The sequence below is a fragment of the Rhynchophorus ferrugineus genome, unplaced genomic scaffold (assembly GCF_030347505.1).
Source record: "Rhynchophorus ferrugineus isolate W39M unplaced genomic scaffold, kcgeb_rfMv2 rfM2, whole genome shotgun sequence".
Classification (NCBI taxonomy): Eukaryota; Metazoa; Arthropoda; class Insecta; order Coleoptera; family Curculionidae; genus Rhynchophorus; species Rhynchophorus ferrugineus.
This window is the reverse complement of record NW_027472581.1, coordinates 7,054,675-7,075,943: the sequence shown is the minus strand read 5'-3', so window position 1 is coordinate 7,075,943 and position 21,269 is coordinate 7,054,675. Positions and strand designations below refer to the sequence as shown.

At 33.5% G+C, this 21,269-nt stretch overlaps 2 protein-coding genes across 4 annotated transcripts in view; one reads left to right on the top strand and one right to left on the bottom strand.

Annotated features, from left to right (window-relative positions):
* Nucleotides 1–4,788, top strand: part of mthl1 (adhesion G-protein coupled receptor methuselah-like 1) — a 454,070-nt gene extending 449,282 nt beyond the window's left edge. Inside the window, exons 6-8 of one of the 3 annotated variants that reach the window (XM_076396252.1) lie at nucleotides 1,376–1,547; nucleotides 1,774–1,844; nucleotides 3,645–3,805. In XM_076396252.1, the coding sequence (XP_076252367.1) occupies nucleotides 1,376–1,547; nucleotides 1,774–1,844; nucleotides 3,645–3,660 (259 nt within the window). In that variant the 3' untranslated portion in view covers nucleotides 3,661–3,805. Of the gene's footprint in view, nucleotides 1–1,375; nucleotides 1,548–1,773; nucleotides 1,845–3,644 lie in introns of all 3 variants that reach the window. The other 2 variants (XM_076396253.1, XM_076396250.1) reach the window with 2 other exon arrangements.
* A 2,912-nt stretch (nucleotides 4,789–7,700) lies between these two features.
* The window catches only part of Meltrin (disintegrin and metalloproteinase domain-containing protein meltrin), a 241,591-nt gene continuing 228,022 nt past the window's right edge, over nucleotides 7,701–21,269 (bottom strand). The window contains exons 5-13 of the mRNA XM_076396229.1: nucleotides 17,840–18,013; nucleotides 17,609–17,778; nucleotides 16,154–16,302; nucleotides 15,754–16,079; nucleotides 15,380–15,693; nucleotides 13,830–14,031; nucleotides 13,342–13,537; nucleotides 13,150–13,282; nucleotides 7,701–10,357 (exon numbers count right to left, since the gene is read on the bottom strand). Of these exons, the coding sequence (XP_076252344.1) occupies nucleotides 8,104–10,357; nucleotides 13,150–13,282; nucleotides 13,342–13,537; nucleotides 13,830–14,031; nucleotides 15,380–15,693; nucleotides 15,754–16,079; nucleotides 16,154–16,302; nucleotides 17,609–17,778; nucleotides 17,840–18,013 (3,918 nt within the window). The 3' untranslated portion in view covers nucleotides 7,701–8,103. The remainder of the gene's footprint in view (nucleotides 10,358–13,149; nucleotides 13,283–13,341; nucleotides 13,538–13,829; nucleotides 14,032–15,379; nucleotides 15,694–15,753; nucleotides 16,080–16,153; nucleotides 16,303–17,608; nucleotides 17,779–17,839; nucleotides 18,014–21,269) is intronic.

Here is a 21,269-nt window from a genome sequence, read left to right as displayed (position 1 = left end):
AGAGGTAGGAACGATAGTTTAGAAAAGAACTCGAATGTTTTCGATCGTGACCGTGCATAACACGTCATCATACACTTCCAGTTTCCAATAAATTCGATTCTGTCGTGTTTTATCATGCCACATTACTTGTTAAGACCGGATTCTGCGCTTGTTGGCGAATTTATTCATTTCTTGATGGTAAAAGGTCGTGGCAAAAAACTGACATGTAAGAATTTTAAAGATACATAATCTATTGCGTCAACATCAACTTGATATATGTCTCTTTTATGTTCAATACGAAGCACAGTATATTTTAAATTATCTATATTAAATTATTTACTGTATTCTATCGACGCCTAACCTGGAAGAAGCACATACTCTCTAAACGGAAACAACTAGGACTAAAATTATATCAAATGTATTGGCTCATTGGGCGCAAATCCAAGTTATCATCAGATAACAAGGTATTGCTGTATGAGTCTATACTCAAGCCCATTTGGACATATGGAATTCAACTATGGGGTACCGCTAGCAAATCTAATATATCCATCATTCAACGGTTCCAAAATAAGGTGTTGCGTGCCATTGTTGATGCTCCGTACTATATTTCAAATAAAGTGATACAACGCGATATTCCTCTAGAACCTATAACGAGTGTAATCCAACGTGTTTGTGTGAAGTACTTCGAAAAAGTGTCAGTGCATCCCAATGTACTCGCTAATCAGCTAAATATGCGACGTGATAGTGAAGTGCGTAGACTAAAACGTTTAACACCACCTGATCTGATTACTGGACATATGTAGAGTTTAGAATAAGCATTAGAATAAGACTAATTAATTAAGATAATATTTTATACAGAAGATTGCTTAATGAAATGATTATCTACATGCCATGTATATATAATATAGACATAAGAAATACTTATTGCCAATAGGGCAGATTGTGGACTCACGAAGAGTAATAAAAAAAAACTGTATTCTATATTTAAAACATTATTTTCAAAATTATTTGTTTGTCAATGTTTAACAATTAGTTATCTTCACATATTGGTGAAGGTGCCACGACAATTTGATTACAGGGCAGCGTATTTAGGAAACTGACCAGATATTTTATGCTTTATCCTAAATACTTATAGTATTATTTTCAATACTAGTACGTTAATTTTGCTATATATTTTAGATATATTCGCTCATATGGCATAATGATACAAAATTATCATAATGTTGATGTTTTGGCGAAGGTGACTGTGTCAGAACTATTATCTTATAACAACAATTTTTAACAAAGCAGTTCTATAAAACAGGATGAATACTTAAAGATTATTGAGGCAATGAGCTTCACTGACCTATTTATTATATTGATTGATTTGTTGTTAATTCGTTTAATTTTATTTCAGAGCTGCATTAGGCAGAATTTGCCTAAAATTGGTGATAGTTATGGGGGTCACGTGGATTGCTGATGTTCTATCCTGGGCAGTGGGTGGACCTCAATGGTTATGGTACATCACCGATATTTTCAACTGCCTTCAAGGAGTGTTCATCTTCATTGTTGTCGGTTGTCAACCGCAGGTATGTTTTTGGAATTAAATTATTTTTCACGTTTCACACACACGGGGTTGGATCTAATTCAGTTTTATTGATTTGCCTGAAATTCGTTTGACCATTAATATTAAAGACATGAGAGATATTAAAATCGCATGACAACCTTTTTTTGAATAGTCATAATCGTTAATCCTAATAAGTATGTTCCTCGAAATTGACTTGATACTATTTCTATTTCCGACCTTCTTGATAGCGTAGGCATATTCAGAATCCAACCGACCCATTGGCACTGCTTGACCTAAACCCTGGCTTTGGAAATTCTAGGTCAGTGTCTTGTAATTGTATACCCTTTGTCTATTTTTTTTAATGTCAGTGCAAATATGTCGCTGTGTTTTATTAATACAAATAATGCTTAAGCGAGTTAATTCCAGCTGAAAGTGAAGTATTATAAAAACGCAGTTTTATGTCAAAAAACATCATTCTAATTCTACTACTTTATGAATTATTATGTATTGACCGATAATTGATCGCATCTCGAAATTAAATTATATATATTAATACTGGACTGTTCAATACGTCTTTTATATAGACTCAATGTTAAGGAAAAGAAGATTTTAACACCGTCAAATTTCGCGTGTCAAGTGTAATTTAATATAAAGAAGAATTTCTGTGTATATGCAACCAACAAAACTTTAGTTGCGACAAATAATAACTTCACATGTGACAATTAAAAGCTGACAGATAAACAGATAAATTAGGCTTTAAAGTATGATAGCGGAATTTATATACGTGAAAAGTGAAATTTCATTTGTGACCAACGAAAGTTCATTTGTGGCAAATAGAATTTCACATGTGACAGATGAAACTTTAAAGGTGATAGATGAAACTTCGCATATGGCAAATTAAAATTAACACAAATAAATTTTTGTATGTGTCAGGAGAATCTGATTATATAATAGGTGAAATTTCATATGTTACCGATGTAACTTCATGTAAATGTGACAGAAAAATTTAATTCATTACAAATAAAATTTGTGTATGACAGAAGAATTACACGAATAAATGTACAGTCTGTTCAAAGTTATTTTGTTAAACATCATTAAAATTTGTGACATCAAAACGTCGCAATGTCGTCGCATCAACTTTGAGTTTTAGTTCAGTTTGATATGACATACAACAAAATTATAATCTAAATAAAATAATTGAATAAAAATGTTATGAAATATAATTTATTTTAACATCTAAAAACTACAGTTAATTATACAGCCACAATAGCTTTTAGGTTCATAAACATTGAGTCTTTAGTTATAACCTCTTACAACTATTGCTTTCAGGAATTTTTCACACGTCTGACAACCGGACGATTTTGACAGGCTCGTTTGTTTACGTGTTCGAACTAATCAGGCAGCATTGCGTCTTTTTTTAACTAGAATTAAATAGAAGGAAAATATTGTCTGATTCTAAAATGAATTTACAGATTGCGGCAGGCAATACTTTAAACATCTTGATGACGTATGTACAAAAAAACTTTAAATATACTATATATGATAAAACTTTACGTGAGAAACTATAATTAAGGCTTTACACCCAAATAACTGAATAACGAACCAAGCGAGTGAATTCCTTGAATAACCCATTATTAATATATGAGGTTATATTTCTTGAAGAATTAGTTTGATGTATGTATAGTTCAAATCGTATCACCAATGAAACAAAGGTGGAAATGGAAATTATAGTGATATTGAAAAGGAACTAGTATGTGTATTCTGCATGAATCAAGTCATCTAATATTAAAAGTTAGGTGCTACAAAAACCGTAATGAAACTTTGGAAGTTATTCACAGCGTTGCTTGAGTAACATGATGGAAATTGAAATATAACTAAGATGGGGAATGTTGATAAATAACTTCAAATAAAAATATACCGAGAGTAGATATTTAGAGTGACAAAACTTTGGATAGTTACCTTAAAGAACGTAATGTTTCCTATAAACAAAGTTTAATCACTCTGAAATATACTTAGATATAGAGCTAACCATTGCTAAAGAAATTACTCATTCTGCATGATTGTTAATTAATTAGATACTCTTACGAAACATGCGTTTATATATTATTTTCTATTCTAGGTATTATCAGCTGTAAAACGATCGTGGTGCCTCTTAAGGAACGGTGAAAGTGGTGGAGTAGGCAACTTGAACCACCACTCTTCTAGCTCGCAAGGTCTCCCTTCTGTTGCCGGCGACACTCTGACAAATAATAGTACCATCACTAATACCACAAAGTCTATACCTTTGGAGACAAACTGTTAGGCTTTTAGTGGCATTAGTGATGAGGACAGTAATTCGTCCTATTGATATATGCCAAACTGAAAAAAAGTGATATTCGTGATATGAAAACACTTTAATCGTTTACTACTTTTTCTATTGTATATGTTGGTTGCTTTTTTAAAGTTTGGTTGATTTAATACAGCTCCATAGAGTTCTGTAGCTTCGAAGCATTTATTATGCATTCTTGCCTATCACTGTATTACACAGGAAACTGAGGTACTATTGATCACTTTATGTTTTTGTAATAGATGTATTGTTGAGGACAGATATTCCTACGGTTCCATATAAATGTTATTGCAAATTGATATTTTAATAATTGAAAACAAATTTCGATAATACATATATTCCTTGTAGAAGGAATCAGGAACCAACGTAATCTCTAGTCCGAAATATCTATTCACTTTATAACTAATGACTTAAGTAAATATTTACTGGTAACTGTATCCGGTTGTCTTCTTTAAAATTACTTAAAAATTATGTGCCAAAACTGAACACAACGATATTGAATTGCAACTATTTTTCGAGCAGCATTTTTCTAGATACCAGAGGTCCTAGGAACCTCCGAGCACTGCATTTAAGTAGTAGAAAGAAGGGAAAAAATGTATATTTTTATATAATAACATAGCTCTACGTTTATCGCACAGTAAAATTAATTTAGGTTCCTTATTATATATTCTATGCTAGTAATGTTTTTGTAAATAACATTCGACTTCATTTGTAAAAACAATCAGCGTTGATTTTTTTATTATTTATAACGCAAATCGAACAGTATTAAATCATTGAAGTAAAGCTGATGTTCCGTTGCGTAACTATTTATTTTTTAAGGCTGATGATTTTTTCTACATCTTAATTAGTAGCATTTAAGTGTTGTTTAATTTTGTAAGTGTTGTACATGTGACGTAATTGATAAGATATTGAATAAAATAAACTATTTTTAGTATTACCTACCTGGTTTTAATTATAATGATTCACAACTGATCGCACTAAAAAATATTAAGAAGCAGCCACCAACTTAATGTCAATATAATACAAACATATTGAAACAAAGTGCTTCGAAACATTGCCAACATTCTAGGATATATTGAATAAAGGACAAAATGACGTCTCTACCTCTTTGGACATAAAATATTAAATTTGGTCTTCATATTAAGATAGGAAGCATCACGTTAGACAAAAAGCAAAACACATTAGAACCAAAATAAAACAACTATACTGGTTAGTCGGAAGATACTCTCAACTTGATCTAAAATCAAAGAGGTTGATCTATAATACAATTATAAAGCCAATTTGGACCTATGGGGTGAAAATATGAGGTTGCACTAAAAATTCAAATCAACTAATCATATAACGCTGTCAAAATAAGGTTCTTCGATTGATTACCAATGCCTATCGCTATGTAACCAATGCAGAACTGCACGATGACCTGGAAATCAAACTGATTTGCGAAGTTATCCAAGATTTCGCCTTGAAACACGAAAGAATATTACTAAATCATACTAACGTGAAAGCAATATAAATGCTGGACAGCGCGCAGGATGTCAGGAGATTGAAGCGAACAAAACCATACGAACTTATATAAAGTGTATACATTTAGTGTAAACTATAGCTATAAGTTAATAATTAATTGAGGAATACATACTGATGTATTTTCTCGCACTCGTTTTGCTTGTTAATTAATCCAAGTACATAGGGAAAGTAGTAATAAATTAATTGTAAAGCATATCTAATAAAGATGTTATATAAAAAAATTAAGATAAAATTACTAGATAGTGAAAATTAATTGATAATATTAATTAACTTTTTAAATGTTTCTATTTTTATAATCAAAATACAAACTTAAAAAAACATTTTAAACAGATTTCTTATGCTAGGAACCTTCGCGAACGTTTGTAGTACTACCTATCAAACTATCATTACAGATTTCATCCAGGATTAAACATTAATTTGTATATCTCACTTTAGTTAATTTTAATATACTTTAAAAACGACACAACAGATCAATTGAAAAGTCCTCGGCCTGACACATTGAAGGGAACAAATACAGTTGAATCAAAAACTTGGCTTGGTGCAGAGTTTCCGGACACTGCCCCAGTAAAATAAACCATCAAAGATTGGTATGCTAAGTTTAGATGTGGTGAAATGATTACCGAAGACGCTGAACGCACTGGACATCCAAAAGAGGTTGTTACCGACAACCGAAAATATTTAAAAAATCCATGAAGTAATTTTGAATGACCGTAAATTGAAATTGAATGAAATAGCAGACACTAAAGATATCAACTGAATATGTACAACATATCATTCACGAATACTTGGGTATGAGAAAGCTATGTGGAAAGTGGGTGCCGTGCGAGCTCACTTTTGACCAAAAACAACGAGTTCTTGCGTCGATATGAGACAATGCAAAAAACATGGCTCCATCATTTCACTCATGTCCAATCGACAGTCATCCGAGTGAACTGCACACGATGAACCCGCTCCAAAGCGTGAGAAAACGCAACAGTCGGCTGGCAAGGTTATGGCGTCTGTATTTTGGGATGCGCATGGAATAATTGTCATTGACTATCTTGAAAAAGGAAGGCTCATCAACAGCGACTATTACATAGCGTTATTGGACCGTTTGAAGGACCAAAGCGCCGAAAAACCCACTGCATCTGAAGAAAAAGAAAGTGCTTCTTCACCAAGACAATGCACCGTGTGACGAGTCAGTGAAAACGATGGCAAAAATCCATGAATTGGGCTTCGAATTGCTTCCTCATCCACCGTATTCTCCATATCTGGCCGCCTGCGACTATTTCCTGTTCTCAGATCTCAAAAGAATGCTCGCTGGGAAGAAATTTTCGTCGAATGAAGAGATGATCGCCGAAACTGAGGCCTATTTTGAAGCAAAGGACAAATCGTACTACAAAAATGGTATCGAAAAGTTGGAGGGTCGCTATAATCAGTGTATCACCCTTGATGGGAATTATGTTGAATAAAAACAAAATTTGCCAAAAAATGTGTTTTATTATGGTAGGCCGGGGACTTTTCAATTGACCTGTTATATTATAATGTTTGTATCTACTTACATTGCACGTCGATATTCTTCTAATATGGAAATATTTATGTGTAAAAGGGTGACACCAGTTTTTTTTAATTAAATAATTATTTTAATTAACTAAAATTAATTTAATTACTGTTGAAATGCTTTACAGACAATTAGGAAGATCTGAAATCTGAAGTTGCGCCATCTGCCTTATATTTTTTGAACTTAATTGACAACCCTGCATTAACCATAAATAAATAAATCTATGGTATCGTATTTATTTGTTGATTGTTTTTAGATTCATTAATTTTTTTACAAATACAAAATGTTCTATCAATTATTAAGTGATATTGTATTTAGCAGTTAAAATAATATATAGTCCGTTCGATCACTGTTTAGTGAACACACATCATCTAAATTGAAAGCAAAGCAGCGATTGCCGTTTTGCAACCTCTATCACTAATGTTTTGAATAATTTTGCATACGTTTTATAGGCTGATTTGGTTCGGTTATTCGGTCATTCCATTCTCGACATCACGTGAGGTTATTATTAATTTGAATATACTCTACTTATTTTTAATAATATAGTACCAGGATATATAAAAAAAAAAGTTTTTTGGAAGCTGATTTGGTTCGTGAAAACATTTAAATAATAAATTTAATGTGTTAATAAATGTTAATTCAAATAATATCGCTCAGCTGAAATAAGGTTTTAACATTATTTGATAACGGCAATTATATTAACAACAAATAAAATCATTTTCAGGACTAATTAATTTTATAGAGTTTAGCTTGTAGTTACTGAAACACATAAAATGAAACTGGTAATCTTGTGTGTAATCATTTATTTTGTAAATTTGCATATGTACAATTCAAATTAGAAGCAATAAATTGTTGAACTCTATACACAGTACGCAATTATGTATCACGTCATTTTAAAAAGTAAAATTTTGATTTATTCGCAGGATATAAGTAACTAAAATAATATGAGACCAATAATGCAAACAAGATTTTAAATAAATATATATTACAAGTTCGCACATTTTTCGATCTCAACAGACCCGGTTCTTTGGTTTCGTATTTACAAAACATTTAACGAATATACTTTAACTTAATTTCGAACTACCTGTGATTGTCCAATAACGAAATTATTATAAAAAAAATGTCAAAATGCTTCTAGTTACAAAACTATGAACTAACAGTCTTTAAATAAATATAAATAGTTGTCTTCTACTATTTCACTTTTCCAGTTTTTGTGTTATTTTTTTCTTCAAATTTCTGTTGCAACGATGCTACAGTAGAGTTCGATCTAGCTGCGTTTTTAACACCCACTGAAGCTGTCTTATTGGCACCAACGTCGGAATTTATTCTAGTTGCCTTACTTGCTATAGGTGGTTTAACATCACCTTTTTTTTCTTGTGAATTCTTAAAGTTAACCGATTTTTGATTACTACTACTAAGTTTCACTGAGGGTTTCTGACTACTAATGGTAGGTTTAGTAGTGGAAACACTCGGCTTCTTTGATAAGTTCCCACTATTGACTACGTCTGGTCCCTTGGAGCTGCCGTTAGTGTTACAGCTTGTGACTAGATCAGGACTGTTTGTCACTGACCTATTTGATTTCACCGATGTTTGCGAGAGGGGTCGTGTAGGTGATGGTTTCCTTCCCCTTAAGTTAGGTGGCGTTACTTGTCTGTTAACCTGAGTCTTGGCAGGTGTTTTGTTCGACGGCGAAGGAGGTGTCTTTCCCGTAGGAGACGTCACATTTTTTGATTTCGACGTTTTATTATCACTATTTAATACACTAGATGATTTATTATCGTTACTTTTATCACTGAATGAATCACTCAGCCTTTTCGAGCCGCTATTCAAGGCCAACGGGCCCGGTGGTCTCTTGAAAGTCGACGAAGGTGGCTTCGCGGATGGCTCTGCCTTGAACGAGCTTAAAGTAGGTTGGGTCGTCCCCTTCTCCGAGGACTTGTGAACACTTGGAACGGTGGATTCCTTAACAGGCACATTAACAGCGGACGGCAGTATGTAACCGCTGGACGTCGAGCTCGCGCTCGATTTCATGTTGCTCATGTTGCTATATTCATTCTCCGATTTATACATCGGCGAGGTATTCGCATACTCTAACTGGTTCGAGGCGAGGGCTTCGTTCTTCTTTCGAGCCTCCTCCTTCTTCCTCTTTAGGGTCGAGGTTGAATAGATCGAGTCGATATTTCGGATTTGTATCTCGGAGACGATCTCGCCGAGTAGCCCCATGCTCTCGCTGGAGCCGGAGCTGCTCTTAACCTTGTCGGGCGACGGCGATTCTTCGATCACCGCGTAGATATTATCGCCGGTGGAACTGTTCTCCTCGCTTAACCTCGTAAGCGGGGCAGCCTCGTTCAGACAATCGTCGTAGGTATTCTGTTGGTCGTTTAATTTATCCGATGATTTTTTAACATCATCTGGCGGTCTGGGAGGTGGGGGACTCTTCGGTCGACTTCCGGACGGTATACTCAGAGGTCGTTTATAGCCGGGCTGGCGCATGGATCCGAACGTCTGGATATTCGGTCGTTCTTTCGGCTTGGTCGCTCTCATACTCTGAGCCCTCATAACAACAGCCTTTTTGGCGGCATCGTCAACTGGCAGCACCTCGATGGCTATATCGATTTCCGTTTGGGGAACGGGATTGGATATCTGAAGGTTCCTCAACGCTTCTTTATCGAGGATCTTCTGGGCTTTGACCTGGTTCGATTTGGAAAGCGTGTTGGTTTGGCTTGAGGATTTCTTATCGCCGGGTTTTAAGAACGAAGCTATTCGGTTTAAGGTGCTGACACCGGTGTCCCTGTCCTTTTCCTTATTCGCTTTCTTGTTCATATCAATATTCACGTCGATTATCGTGTGGATAGTCGGGGCATCCGGAGTGGACAGCGGCCGATTAGTATCTTTCTTGGGAGTTTCCGGTGCTGGACGATTGGGCAGTTTCGGTGCATTCCGCAACGGCGATATCAGCTCTTTCGCGTTAGACGTAGAACTTTCTAAGACCGGCGACGATATAATGGGTCTCGCCGTGCTTCCCGGATTTGGGGGAGGTAGGGATGGCACATTCGTATTACTGCCGCTTCTTATCCCGTTAAGCAACGAACTGTTCTTGAAGGAACTCATTTTCTGTACCGGTTTGGTGAACAGGGTGTTCTTAATTTTACCGGCCGTGTTCGGAACGGGTGGCGGTGGCTTCTGATAATTAGAAGCGGATGTGTTGCTGGAGATAGTCCAGTTGATCGGGGCCGAAACCGGGGGAGTGGGAGCTGCTCTCGCCGGTTCATTTTCGTTTTTTCTCAAAGGCTTCAGGTTGAAGCCGTTAAAACTGCCGAAAAACTCATTATTGAATCCTACAGGAGGCGACGAATCTTCGTGTAGCAGCGAATGATTATCTTCTGTTCTTCTGGTAGTTTCGTTGGGAAATGGCGGACCTCTCGACTTGTTCGGCGATTTCGACCTATCCCAACAACGAAAACACATTATTATTAATAGTTCATCGGCGAAATACAATGCGAGAGTTTTGTTTTGATAACCTATATCTAAATGACAACACAACGAAAATCAATAGCAAACAGGACATGTGCATTCAAGACACGAGTATACAAGGGTTAACTAAATAACAAGAAGATACTTACTGTTATGTTATGAAAGAAATGTAGGAGCACAAACATGCAGGATTAAAATAAGACAGACCAAGATCGTTACAGTATATATTTTGCTAAAGAAAAAAAACATTGCTTTAATTTACTGATATAACTTCTTAGCGCTAACAACCCATTATATTAGTAAAATACAGCAAAATAAAATAATACAAAAATACAGGGAATAAAGGGAACTCTTGACATCAAACAAAAACAATACTCAAACATGCAAATACAAACTATTATAAAAAGCAGCTATTCTCAATGGCATGACTCTTATACATAGAAGAAAATTTCAGTTACTTTCTAGGGACTCTTAAAATGTATTCCTAAATATTGTAGAGGCTATTTGGCAACACGAATGAATTCATTTTAATATCTTTATTTATATTGTTAATTCAGTAAGTTAAAATTTCTTAATGTTTTCGTCTTAATGTCGTCTTACTAATGATATATAAAAGCTTTTTAGATAAAAGAAGATTCGGTTAACGAATATACTAAGGTCGTATTCTGGTCTAGAAGTTTGAATCCGCAACAATAGATATAGCCCTTAATAGGATTTTTCAAAATTCAAGTATTTTCAGAGTTACAGCGGCTCTTTTTTTGTTTTGTTGGGCCAGAAAAGACAATGCTTGAATATCTCAGGTTGAATCTCGTAAAATTCCTCTATATATCTTTTATAATACCATATGTACTCAGTGAGTACATCATGACAAAGCCTAGTAATTGCTGTCTAATTAATATAAGTGATTGATAGGTTTTGGAAATGCATTGGAATAAAGAAATCAGAAACCAGACGGAAATTAAACGGTAATAGCAACCCTAAATAAATTTTAGAATTAATATCAGAAAAAGAAAATGTTTCAACCTCAAATAGTGGATGACGTTATATCATTACTCTTTGCCAGGGGACAAAGAAGGACGAAAATTCCATTTGTCACTTTGGTTTTGACCTTATTACTGGGAAAATTTTAAAGAGACTTCCAAGAAAAGCACTAATTAAGATCATAAACTTAATAAATGCTTTAATCTTAATCCAGATCATCAATTAGGCTTTGGGAAACAACATCAGCTACACAGAATCACCAATATCATAAAAAAAGAAGAACTTTTTTCAATAAGCCACTAGAGATAACAACACTGAATCACTGAAAAAATGAAGCACAAGCCAGTGTATAAAAATAAGGTAAGCAGTCCTGTATGGAAAGGGGTGGAAGACACATGTTAAGAAATAACGTGAAGAATTGAAGCTGAAGTGCAGAAAAATGCACTGCTTATTTTCTTTCCAACGCCATAGCGACTTCTTTACTAATCGAGAATTATTTGATGTTTAGTTTTTTTTTTGTTTTAACACACTACAAAGGTTGAACAAATATCGAGCAGGATGCACCTTTTTTCTAGCTCACATTTTTGAAATTTTCTTTTTTTCTTGCTGCACTTTCTAGAGTTTCTAATTTTTCTTAAACTGCTTGGAAAAACGCTTGAGTCTTAGACCTGTAGACCAGAATACAGCAAGAATAGATTGTTTTGTTAGATTATAAAAAATTCTAGGCACTCTATGTTTATCTACAGATAATAGTTTGCTTTTGTTATTTTTTAAAATTATGTTATATAAACACGATTATATTTCTTTTTTACTAATTTTGCATTCTATATTCATCTTTGTCAACATAAATAACACTAAATAGTTAGTTCTTGCCTTACTTAATGAAATTATTTAAAATTTTCATTCGAATTCATTAACTATTGAATGGTTCATTGTTTCCTGAATATTCGAATGTTTCCATAATCTAATAATATATTCATAATCTATTTGCGATAACGGATATGTCTACACATGAATTAACTTTGAAAGAGTCAATTAAATTTATTTAGATGACGCTATAATAACAAAAAAAATTTTAAATATAATTTTTTCTACATCTTATCGTGTGAATTTCGATTTTCGAAATCCAGTCCAAAAATCATCGCTTTAAATGTATCCTTAGAATTCACTTGTAATTAATAGTACTGCATTTTTTATCACAAATTATTTTATTGTTAGTGTGTCGCCAAATTTCGAAATTGTTAAAAGTATTACCGGTTGAGAATCACTGGTATAAAGTAATACAAAAATCATTTCTTTAAAGCATTCATTTGTCGAATAATTTCTTTGGCAGATAAAGGTTTTTCGACGTGAGCGGTGTTTTGTCCCTTATAATTACTTAATTTACTATCACATACAGGCTTACTAGTGGAAGCTTGAATATTTTTGTTAAATATGTTATTTCTTAAATTGCTAATAGATAGTCGTCTGGGAGACTTAACGACTGGATCAGGTACAGGAGGTGCAGGTTTCTTATAATGCCCGTCTATCGTGGTATTGTTATAAACCCCACCGAGAGTATTGTTACTGTGTAAGTTAGCATGTTGATTATTATACCTCTGATGCTCTGTTATGGTGTTACTTCTGACGATTCCATCAGGATTAGTGGTGGATATTAAAATCGTTTTTCCAATCTCTATGTTACGTCCGCTAGGAGACACATTGGACACAGTAGGCACGGAATTAAGTGAGCCAACACCTTTAGGCATGCAAAACACATGCTGAAAACACTTTATTACGTACGTTGTCGGAGGTGATTTCTTCCAATTAAATTTCTTATTATGTTTGGTGTAAAAGTAGAACATCGCCAAAATTCCGATGGCCGGAATTATTCCCAAGAAAATAATGTACAACGCTATTACTACTTTTTGATTGGCTGCAAGAAAATACACGATTAAGTACTGTGATTGGATTACAAAAGTGGATTGGACTTACCATTAGGATCTGATGCTGGGCCACTGTCCTCTGAACCTCCAGGTCCTGGATTCTCGCAGAACGGAGGAGCAAAGCCATCTTTACAATGGCAGTGTCCCTTATTATTACACCAGCCATTACCATGGCAATTATTCTCGCACACGGGAGACTGTTTTCTCAGGCTCATAACATCTCTACATCTTTGATTAACACACATCTAAAACAAAAGATAAGCATGTTACCATTATCTGTCGATTGGTGGTTGAAATATAACAGTTACAATTTATGTTTTAATGTGGTTAATTGTTAAAAATACCAACTAAAGTTAATAATAGGATGATTTTCCATAATCTATGGTGTTTTTCAAACAGATATAACAATCTTAAAATAAATAAGAAAAATATTTATAGAGAATTAGTTGCAGACAATTCTTACTACAATACCTATATTGTTCAACTTTTCGCTTGGGCTAGGAGTATTTTAATATCAATCATATCTCATATACTCACTTTTCCTTCTCCACATTTTGCACCATCAGGTGTTAAACCAGGATCGATCTGATTTGTACCAAGATCGACTATCGCAGTCCTACATGGTATTATCGAACCTTTTTTGTTAATGAAACTATGGGATAGTATAGCGACTGATTCCATTCCAAACTCCAGTCGTTCATTTAAGTGCTTGCAATGCAACATGCCACACAGTACACTCCTAAAATATAATATGAGAGTATTTGTAAATAGCGATAAAAAATCATGTATTTTTTTCGTATAAATGTTATTTTCAGCGAATAGAGCTAATTTCGGATTTTACACTTAAATGTAATAACCAGAAGGCGAAATATTCTGAAACTACAAGCTATAGTTCTAGTGATCAAATAAGACTAAAATTCAGTTTAGTTAAACTGTTATATATTAACAATAAAAGCATGAATTTGTACAAAACCAAATCAAACCATCTATTAACTAAAGAAAACAAAACATTACTTCTTCAAATTGTGATGAAAAATGAATTTATTATGGTAACAAGGACTTCAGAAAGGAATGATAAATTTGCAAGAAAATGTCCAAAATTTGATTTGATGATTATATGTGAATAGTAGGTAGTCCTAAAAGGTATTTCAAAATTCCTATCATAATTGGAAGGGGTTTGTTTGATAGGATTATATGCACCATAATCCATAGTACAAGAATTTCTTTATAAAACTAATATTTATTTTGGTATGAATGTTTGGAAAATTTGAGATTAATCTGTTCTTTTTTTAATTATACACTTTTATTACTATATACGAGGGGGAATCATATATAAATGGTAATTTTGAAAAATAATCAATGGTATCAATGGTATACACCTCCGTGCACTACACACTTTTGACACCGATTTGGAAGATAGAATATTCCTTCTTCATAAAAAGTTTGAGGGCGAGTTGTCAGCTAATTACGCACATACTTCTATACTTCTTCATTGATTTCAAATGTTTTGCCTCCTAGTGATTATATCAAGGGCCTAAACAAAAAATAATCCCAAGGTGACAAGTCGGGGTTATAAGGAGGGTTTCCCAACGCATTTCTTCCAATTTATTCCTTATCAAAACTGAGATGACGACGTCTCGAACGGCACGGATGTTATCATTTGCGAGACTCGTTCGTGGGCTTCGTTCATGACTTTCATTTTCGATACTTTTTCACCCATCCCTGGATTCTTTGACCCACGTATACACTCGATTCTGAGATAGTGTAAAATCCCCAAAGTGTGCTCTCAAACGAGTGAAAATTTCGGATGGTTTAACGCCTTCGTTGGTTAAAGACTTTATTGTGATGCGCTGTGCAACAAACGAAGGTACCTCGAGCTTAGTCATGGCTGTAGTGCGGGCAGAATCAAGCACAGCTGCTACCCACATAGGTCCCCCCCCCTTATTAAATTTTAAAAAGAACACTCAAGCATCGAATCCTCTAAGTCGAAATAACGTGCTAAGCTAAATAGTAAAATTACCGTTTATATTTGATTCCCCCTCGTGAATTATGTAAAGGTTTTATCAACCTTTTATGGCTTTACTTACTCAGAATCACATTTAACATATGACTTATTGAACTTGTTAAAACCACAATTGCCATGTCTGGTGCCTTTTGTGTTCATGTCATAACACTGATCGTCGCTTGATGTTCCTGTTTCGCCCCAAAGCAATTGACACTGATCAGTCCTGGTCCTGCAAAATCCTTGATAGCAGAAAGCTCTTCCTCCATCACAACTTTCCGTATCCATTTTGTAGATATTTTGAGGACAATATTCGGACTGTCCTGTACAGTACTCGGGTAAGTCACATTCATAATCGGCCGATCTACACAGGGTTCCGGCATTTTTGGGTTTGCAAGTCTAAAAGGTAACAGCAGAAATATAATAGTAAAGAGTCTTGCAATATGGATGGAAACTCACTGTCAGATCACAACATTCACCTGTGGCACAGCTTGCATTACTGTACAACATGCACGTCGACGCGTTACAGCAGGGATTGTCACAGTGCTCGAGTAACCCACAGTCGCATTGTTCTCCCGGTTCCACAAAACCGTTCCCGCACACTGGACTGTCAAAGAGTGATTCCGGTTTGTTTTTTAAACAATAATCCATTCCGTGGGTGAAAGCCAGAAGTAAATAATTTAAACTACACGAAGACCAATGAGTGGGGGCGACAGTTGAGCTACTAGGAGCCATGATGCATCTTTCATCTGGACATTTGCATTCTGTTGTATCATGCTCCATACCTGAAATAATAATTAATATAAAATATGATACACACGATATGTTGTTTACATTTTTGTTCAATGATTGTTCTTACCAAAATTGTGTCCCATTTCATGAGCAATTGTTGTGGCCACCAGGCCAATTACCGACGAATGGTCTGTGTTGACACCACCTGAATATTCATAAGTACACATCGGCCCCTTTAAGGCCTTACCCACTACGCCGTGATCGAAATTAAATTTCCTGAAAAAACAATTAATTTAATTGATTAGAGCTCTAGACATAAAATAATTATTAGAGGTCAATATCATTCTATACAGAAAATAGATAATAGGGAGTGAAGGACGAATTTGTTTCAAGATATTCGTCACTCATTCTCAGAATAACGATTTAGTTTACGTTAGTCATATGGGAATCGACTAATTTGTTGTATTAAAAGTCAATTTATTATGAATAAACTGTTTTGAGTTTGTTCTATGACTTGTCTGTGTTAATATATGACAAGGAATTATATTTTCTGTTAAATATTGTTAGTATTGCGCACCAAGCAACAACTAAAGCAAACAATATTCAATTTAATGTCCAAAATTCACAAATTCACAAACAAACTGATATTGGTAGATAAAAAAACTGTATTTTTTAATTTGACAATAAGTTGCTTTACATGGTTAACTAGATTTTTCTCTTCTCAATAACTGTAGTTTTTACTTCACATTTAAAATGTGTTAATAATAAAGTAAACATTGAATATTCAAAATTCGTTTTTTTATAAGCTATACACTGTCTATTGATTTATTACAAGATATTCAAAACCAAACATCATCTGCTCAATTCGAAATTGATTTTAACCTACCATCGTTATATACAAAAAAATCAGTTTACTTTTTTTGTGGTCGCAAAATATGGAAAGTAGTCGATGGATTGACTTCGAAATTCTTGCATAACTGAATAATGTTTATATGTACGTTTTAATCCGAGGCTCCAATGGAAACGAAACATTCTAAGCGTTTAAAATTGACTTATGATTTGTCATAGTTACACCACTATGGTGACCATAAGCATGTTGTAATGGAAGAATCTCTATGAGCAACACTCATTAAATGTTCGTATTTAATTTAATTATTTCAATAAATAAGATATACTAAATAGGATTAACTAACAAATTTTATCTAACAAATGACTATATATATGATACTTTTTTCCCTTGTTATATTTAATTATTACTATTTTAACTCATTTGTTTCCAAATATATCAAATTATAAAGTGATTATATTATCTGTTAAAAAAAGTGAATTATATTGACACTAAATAATGTAATAGATTAATTTGTTTTATTTAAATAATTTATTATAGGTTTTCTGATAACTATGTATTCGATAGGATATTTTCTTAATACCCTAATAATTAATATCAGGTTAATGGGTTTAGTTTAGTGATATATATATATATATATATATATATATATATATATATATATATATATATATATATAATTATTTAGCTTCCGGTTAAGATATATAAGATAGTGAAATATTAAATGTGACCTACGTTAACAATTGAGCATTGTCATTGGGATGATCAATAAGTAATTTTTCCTTTCGATAATGGAGAAAACTTGTAAGGGTGGCATCACCGTTACTGGAAAATGTCATCTCGTCATGTTCACTCCATATCACTACTCCAACAAGAGCTATAAAAATATTTAACGGAGAATAGAGCTGAAAGAAAAACAAAAAATACTTTAATAAAAGAGACGGTTTAAAAAAGAAATGAACCTACCCCGTTTATAATGTTGGCAATTGTTTTACAACGGTCAATAACTCTCCGCTTGCTTTCTCCGAGTTCCTTGTATTCCCTATTGTCTACGACTAAAACTAACTCTACATATTTTGATTCTTTGTTGGCATTGTAGGGTCCCCTAATTAATTCGTTACTGTCTGTGGATCTCTTGTGCTGAAAAATAAGGTAAACAATTGTTCAGAGCGTCAGTGGAGTTTCAAATATGATAGTTTAGATATGGCTGTCTTCACAATTGAAAATGAAATATGTGAGAAAAAGGCGTCGGCAAAGAAAAAACGGGCATTATTCTTCTGTTCTAGACAACAAGTGTTGAAGACAACGATCATTTAGTTATCCCGTCATCACGCTTTCTTGGATTTATTTTTAGAAATGCCGATGACAGGGGTTATTGTTTAAGATGTTGTCGACACGTTGGTTTATCTAAAAAGGAATTCGTTAACAAGGAATGTTTAGTGAGTAATTTTAAAATAATATTATAGATAGGTGTGGACATCTGTGGGGATGGATACCGATAGGTAAATAACAATGGCATGGGAATTTGTGACTTTTTCGTTTATTCTTTTAAAAACCCCTCGAGTTATGTATATAACTGGCCGACCCGCTGCCAGCTCTGATTCTAATACTGTAAATTATTCGCCGTTTCTGTTGCACGTAAATCGACTACGGACGTGTAATTTTACGTCTTGCATAAGGTAAATTTGGCAGCGCTGTATCGCCAAATGAACAATGTAATTTTATTTTAAAATGTTGGTAAAGAAATTATTTTTTATCCAATAAGTCTATTTTTTAATTCAATTTATTGTGTTTCAATATATATTTTAGGTGAAAAATTTGTATAAAATATAAAAGTTGTATTAATACATAAATAAAATAATGAAAATGTATAGATAAAGTGAAACTAACTATAGTGTATTTAAAGTTTTTTTAGTAATGCATCATGGATATTTGTGGCGTCGAAATATTGTAATGTTGCCGAATTAACTCTGAGTTTTGGTTCAGTTTGGCTTTGACATACAAAAAAATTCTAATCTAAATAAAATAATTGAACAAAAATATTATGAAATATAATTTATTTTAACATTATAGTAAATCTAAAAACTACAGTTAATTATACGGCCACAATAATTTATAGGTAAGAGTTAAAATCTCTTATCACTATTGCTTTCAAGAATTTTTCATACATCTGACGGTCGGTCGCCGTCTGGTTGTCAGATGTACGCTAAATTATTCAAAATCACTACATAGTATAAAACAAAGTCACCTTTTCTGTCCCTATATCCCTATGTGCGCTTAAATCTTTAAAACTACGCAACGCATTTTGATGCGGTTTTTTTCAATAGATAGAGTGATTCAAGAGGAAGGTTTATATGTATAATACATGCATAATATACTAAGGCAACATTGCTAATTTTAGAGGTTTCTAACGTGATGTCGTAAATTAACCTATTTTTTTAGGCTTATTTAGCAATTAGCAAAAACGCTGCCTAACCCTACGAGTTAGATCAAATTAATGTACTACAGTATTGTACACCATAAAAAGGTCTACAAAAAAGTCCGCGATGGTATATGTTTATCTTTTAGGGATAACCCACATTAACCATTTTTATTGTTTACTTTTTACGTGAGAAAATGGCTTATTTACGAAGCTATTTTAAGCAATACGGCATTAATCCTTATCGAATAAGTACCTTAAATACAGTGTGCAATTAATATAGATCAATATGGTTCCTTACAGCATGTAAATTAAACAAATATTTTCGGAGATATTACAAATTTAAAATTTGCGTTTAAAAATGTGTAATGTAATAAAAATTGTATGAATTTAGATATTCCAAAGATAGCAGGAAATCTTCATAGTAAGTATAGGGGAAGAGGAATTGTTTTACTCCAAATTTAATGCGTGCAGGCCAAGGGCAGTAATGAATGAACCAAAAATACTGGATCGATTTTAATCATGTTTTCATTGAGTGACATAGGCATATATATTTTATGCCCGTGCAAAGTCGGAGCGGGCCGCTATGTTTTTATATACAACGTTCATATTTTTTCTGTAGTGTATTTAATTTAGTATCAGCATTGCACCCGTGCGAAGCCGGGGCGGGTCGCTAGTATTAGTTATAATTACTGCAGGTTATAAACCGGTAAACATTATTTTAGCCCTTATTAGAATATCTTATTTATTTTTAGATTATTTTGATAATTTAAGTTGCTGCGTAATATATCATATTACTTTGTTTGAAAATGCCGAAAACAATAGATATTCAGGGTCATAAATTGATTGCGGCTTTAATAGGTTATTTCGAAAAGGAAAGAGATAATGGAGGCCCCCTTTTGCCGGTAAATTCCGTTAGAGAGGTAGTTATTGATTATATTAAATAATATAAGTCCTTACAATTTTATTGAAAATGTTTTTAGCGGGTTCCTGCCGCGCTAAATATTAGTGCGAGTACTGTGAATAAAATCGCTTACAAAATGAAGAATAATACGTTAGATTCACCCAAGAAAACCCGTCTATATTCAAAATAGGTGACGAATCTTGACTATATTGATATTGGGACCAAATATACGAAATGTATAAGAACAGTAAGTACACAAACTATTTTATCGATACGAACATAATTTAACAAACTTATTTTAGATAAAATTGTCTCTCTGGAAAGCAAACATAAAAGAATTAGGGGCATGCAACTATTTGAGAGATGTAATACATCCTTTCATACACTCTTACAGGGCATAGGGTTGGTGTAAAGATAACCCTCGGAGAGGTTTAATAGAACTTCCAGACATTACCTTAAAAGGATTCAATTAAAGGCATAAAATGATATAAGAAACTTGAATATTTCAAAATGGTTCATTGTGGCACTCTTGGAAAGACAATAAGAAAAAAAGCGTAAAGGCAATAAAAATTGATGGAAAAAGGTAAAAGTTACAATAGCATTCAATTGAGTTTTGTTGGTCATTATAATTATTAATAGTTAATTGCAGATATATTGCTGGTTGAGAAGGATATTCCATCAAAAACTTTATGGATATGTGGAAGGAAACATTGTCAAACATAACACCTTCGGTGGATGAACACGATAAGACACACAAAGGAAGTGATTGATAAATGGTGGAATCTTGAACATGTTTTAGACAGATTAGAAATTAACAGTTTAGTGATTGTGATGGACAATGAGTGGGAAAGTGAAGAAGAAACTTTCCGGATATGTGATAATGCTGGAAATTCCTGAGACAGAGTGATGAGAGTGGAAACAGCTAAAGGTATGCACATAATTAATAGAATATAGCTATAGAAAATGGTATTGTAGGGCGTAAAAGATTTGTGTGTATATATATGATTGCAATTGTTCAAAATTAAACATGAGCATTAGGTTAGAACGTATGAGGAGAGAATGAATACTGTTTT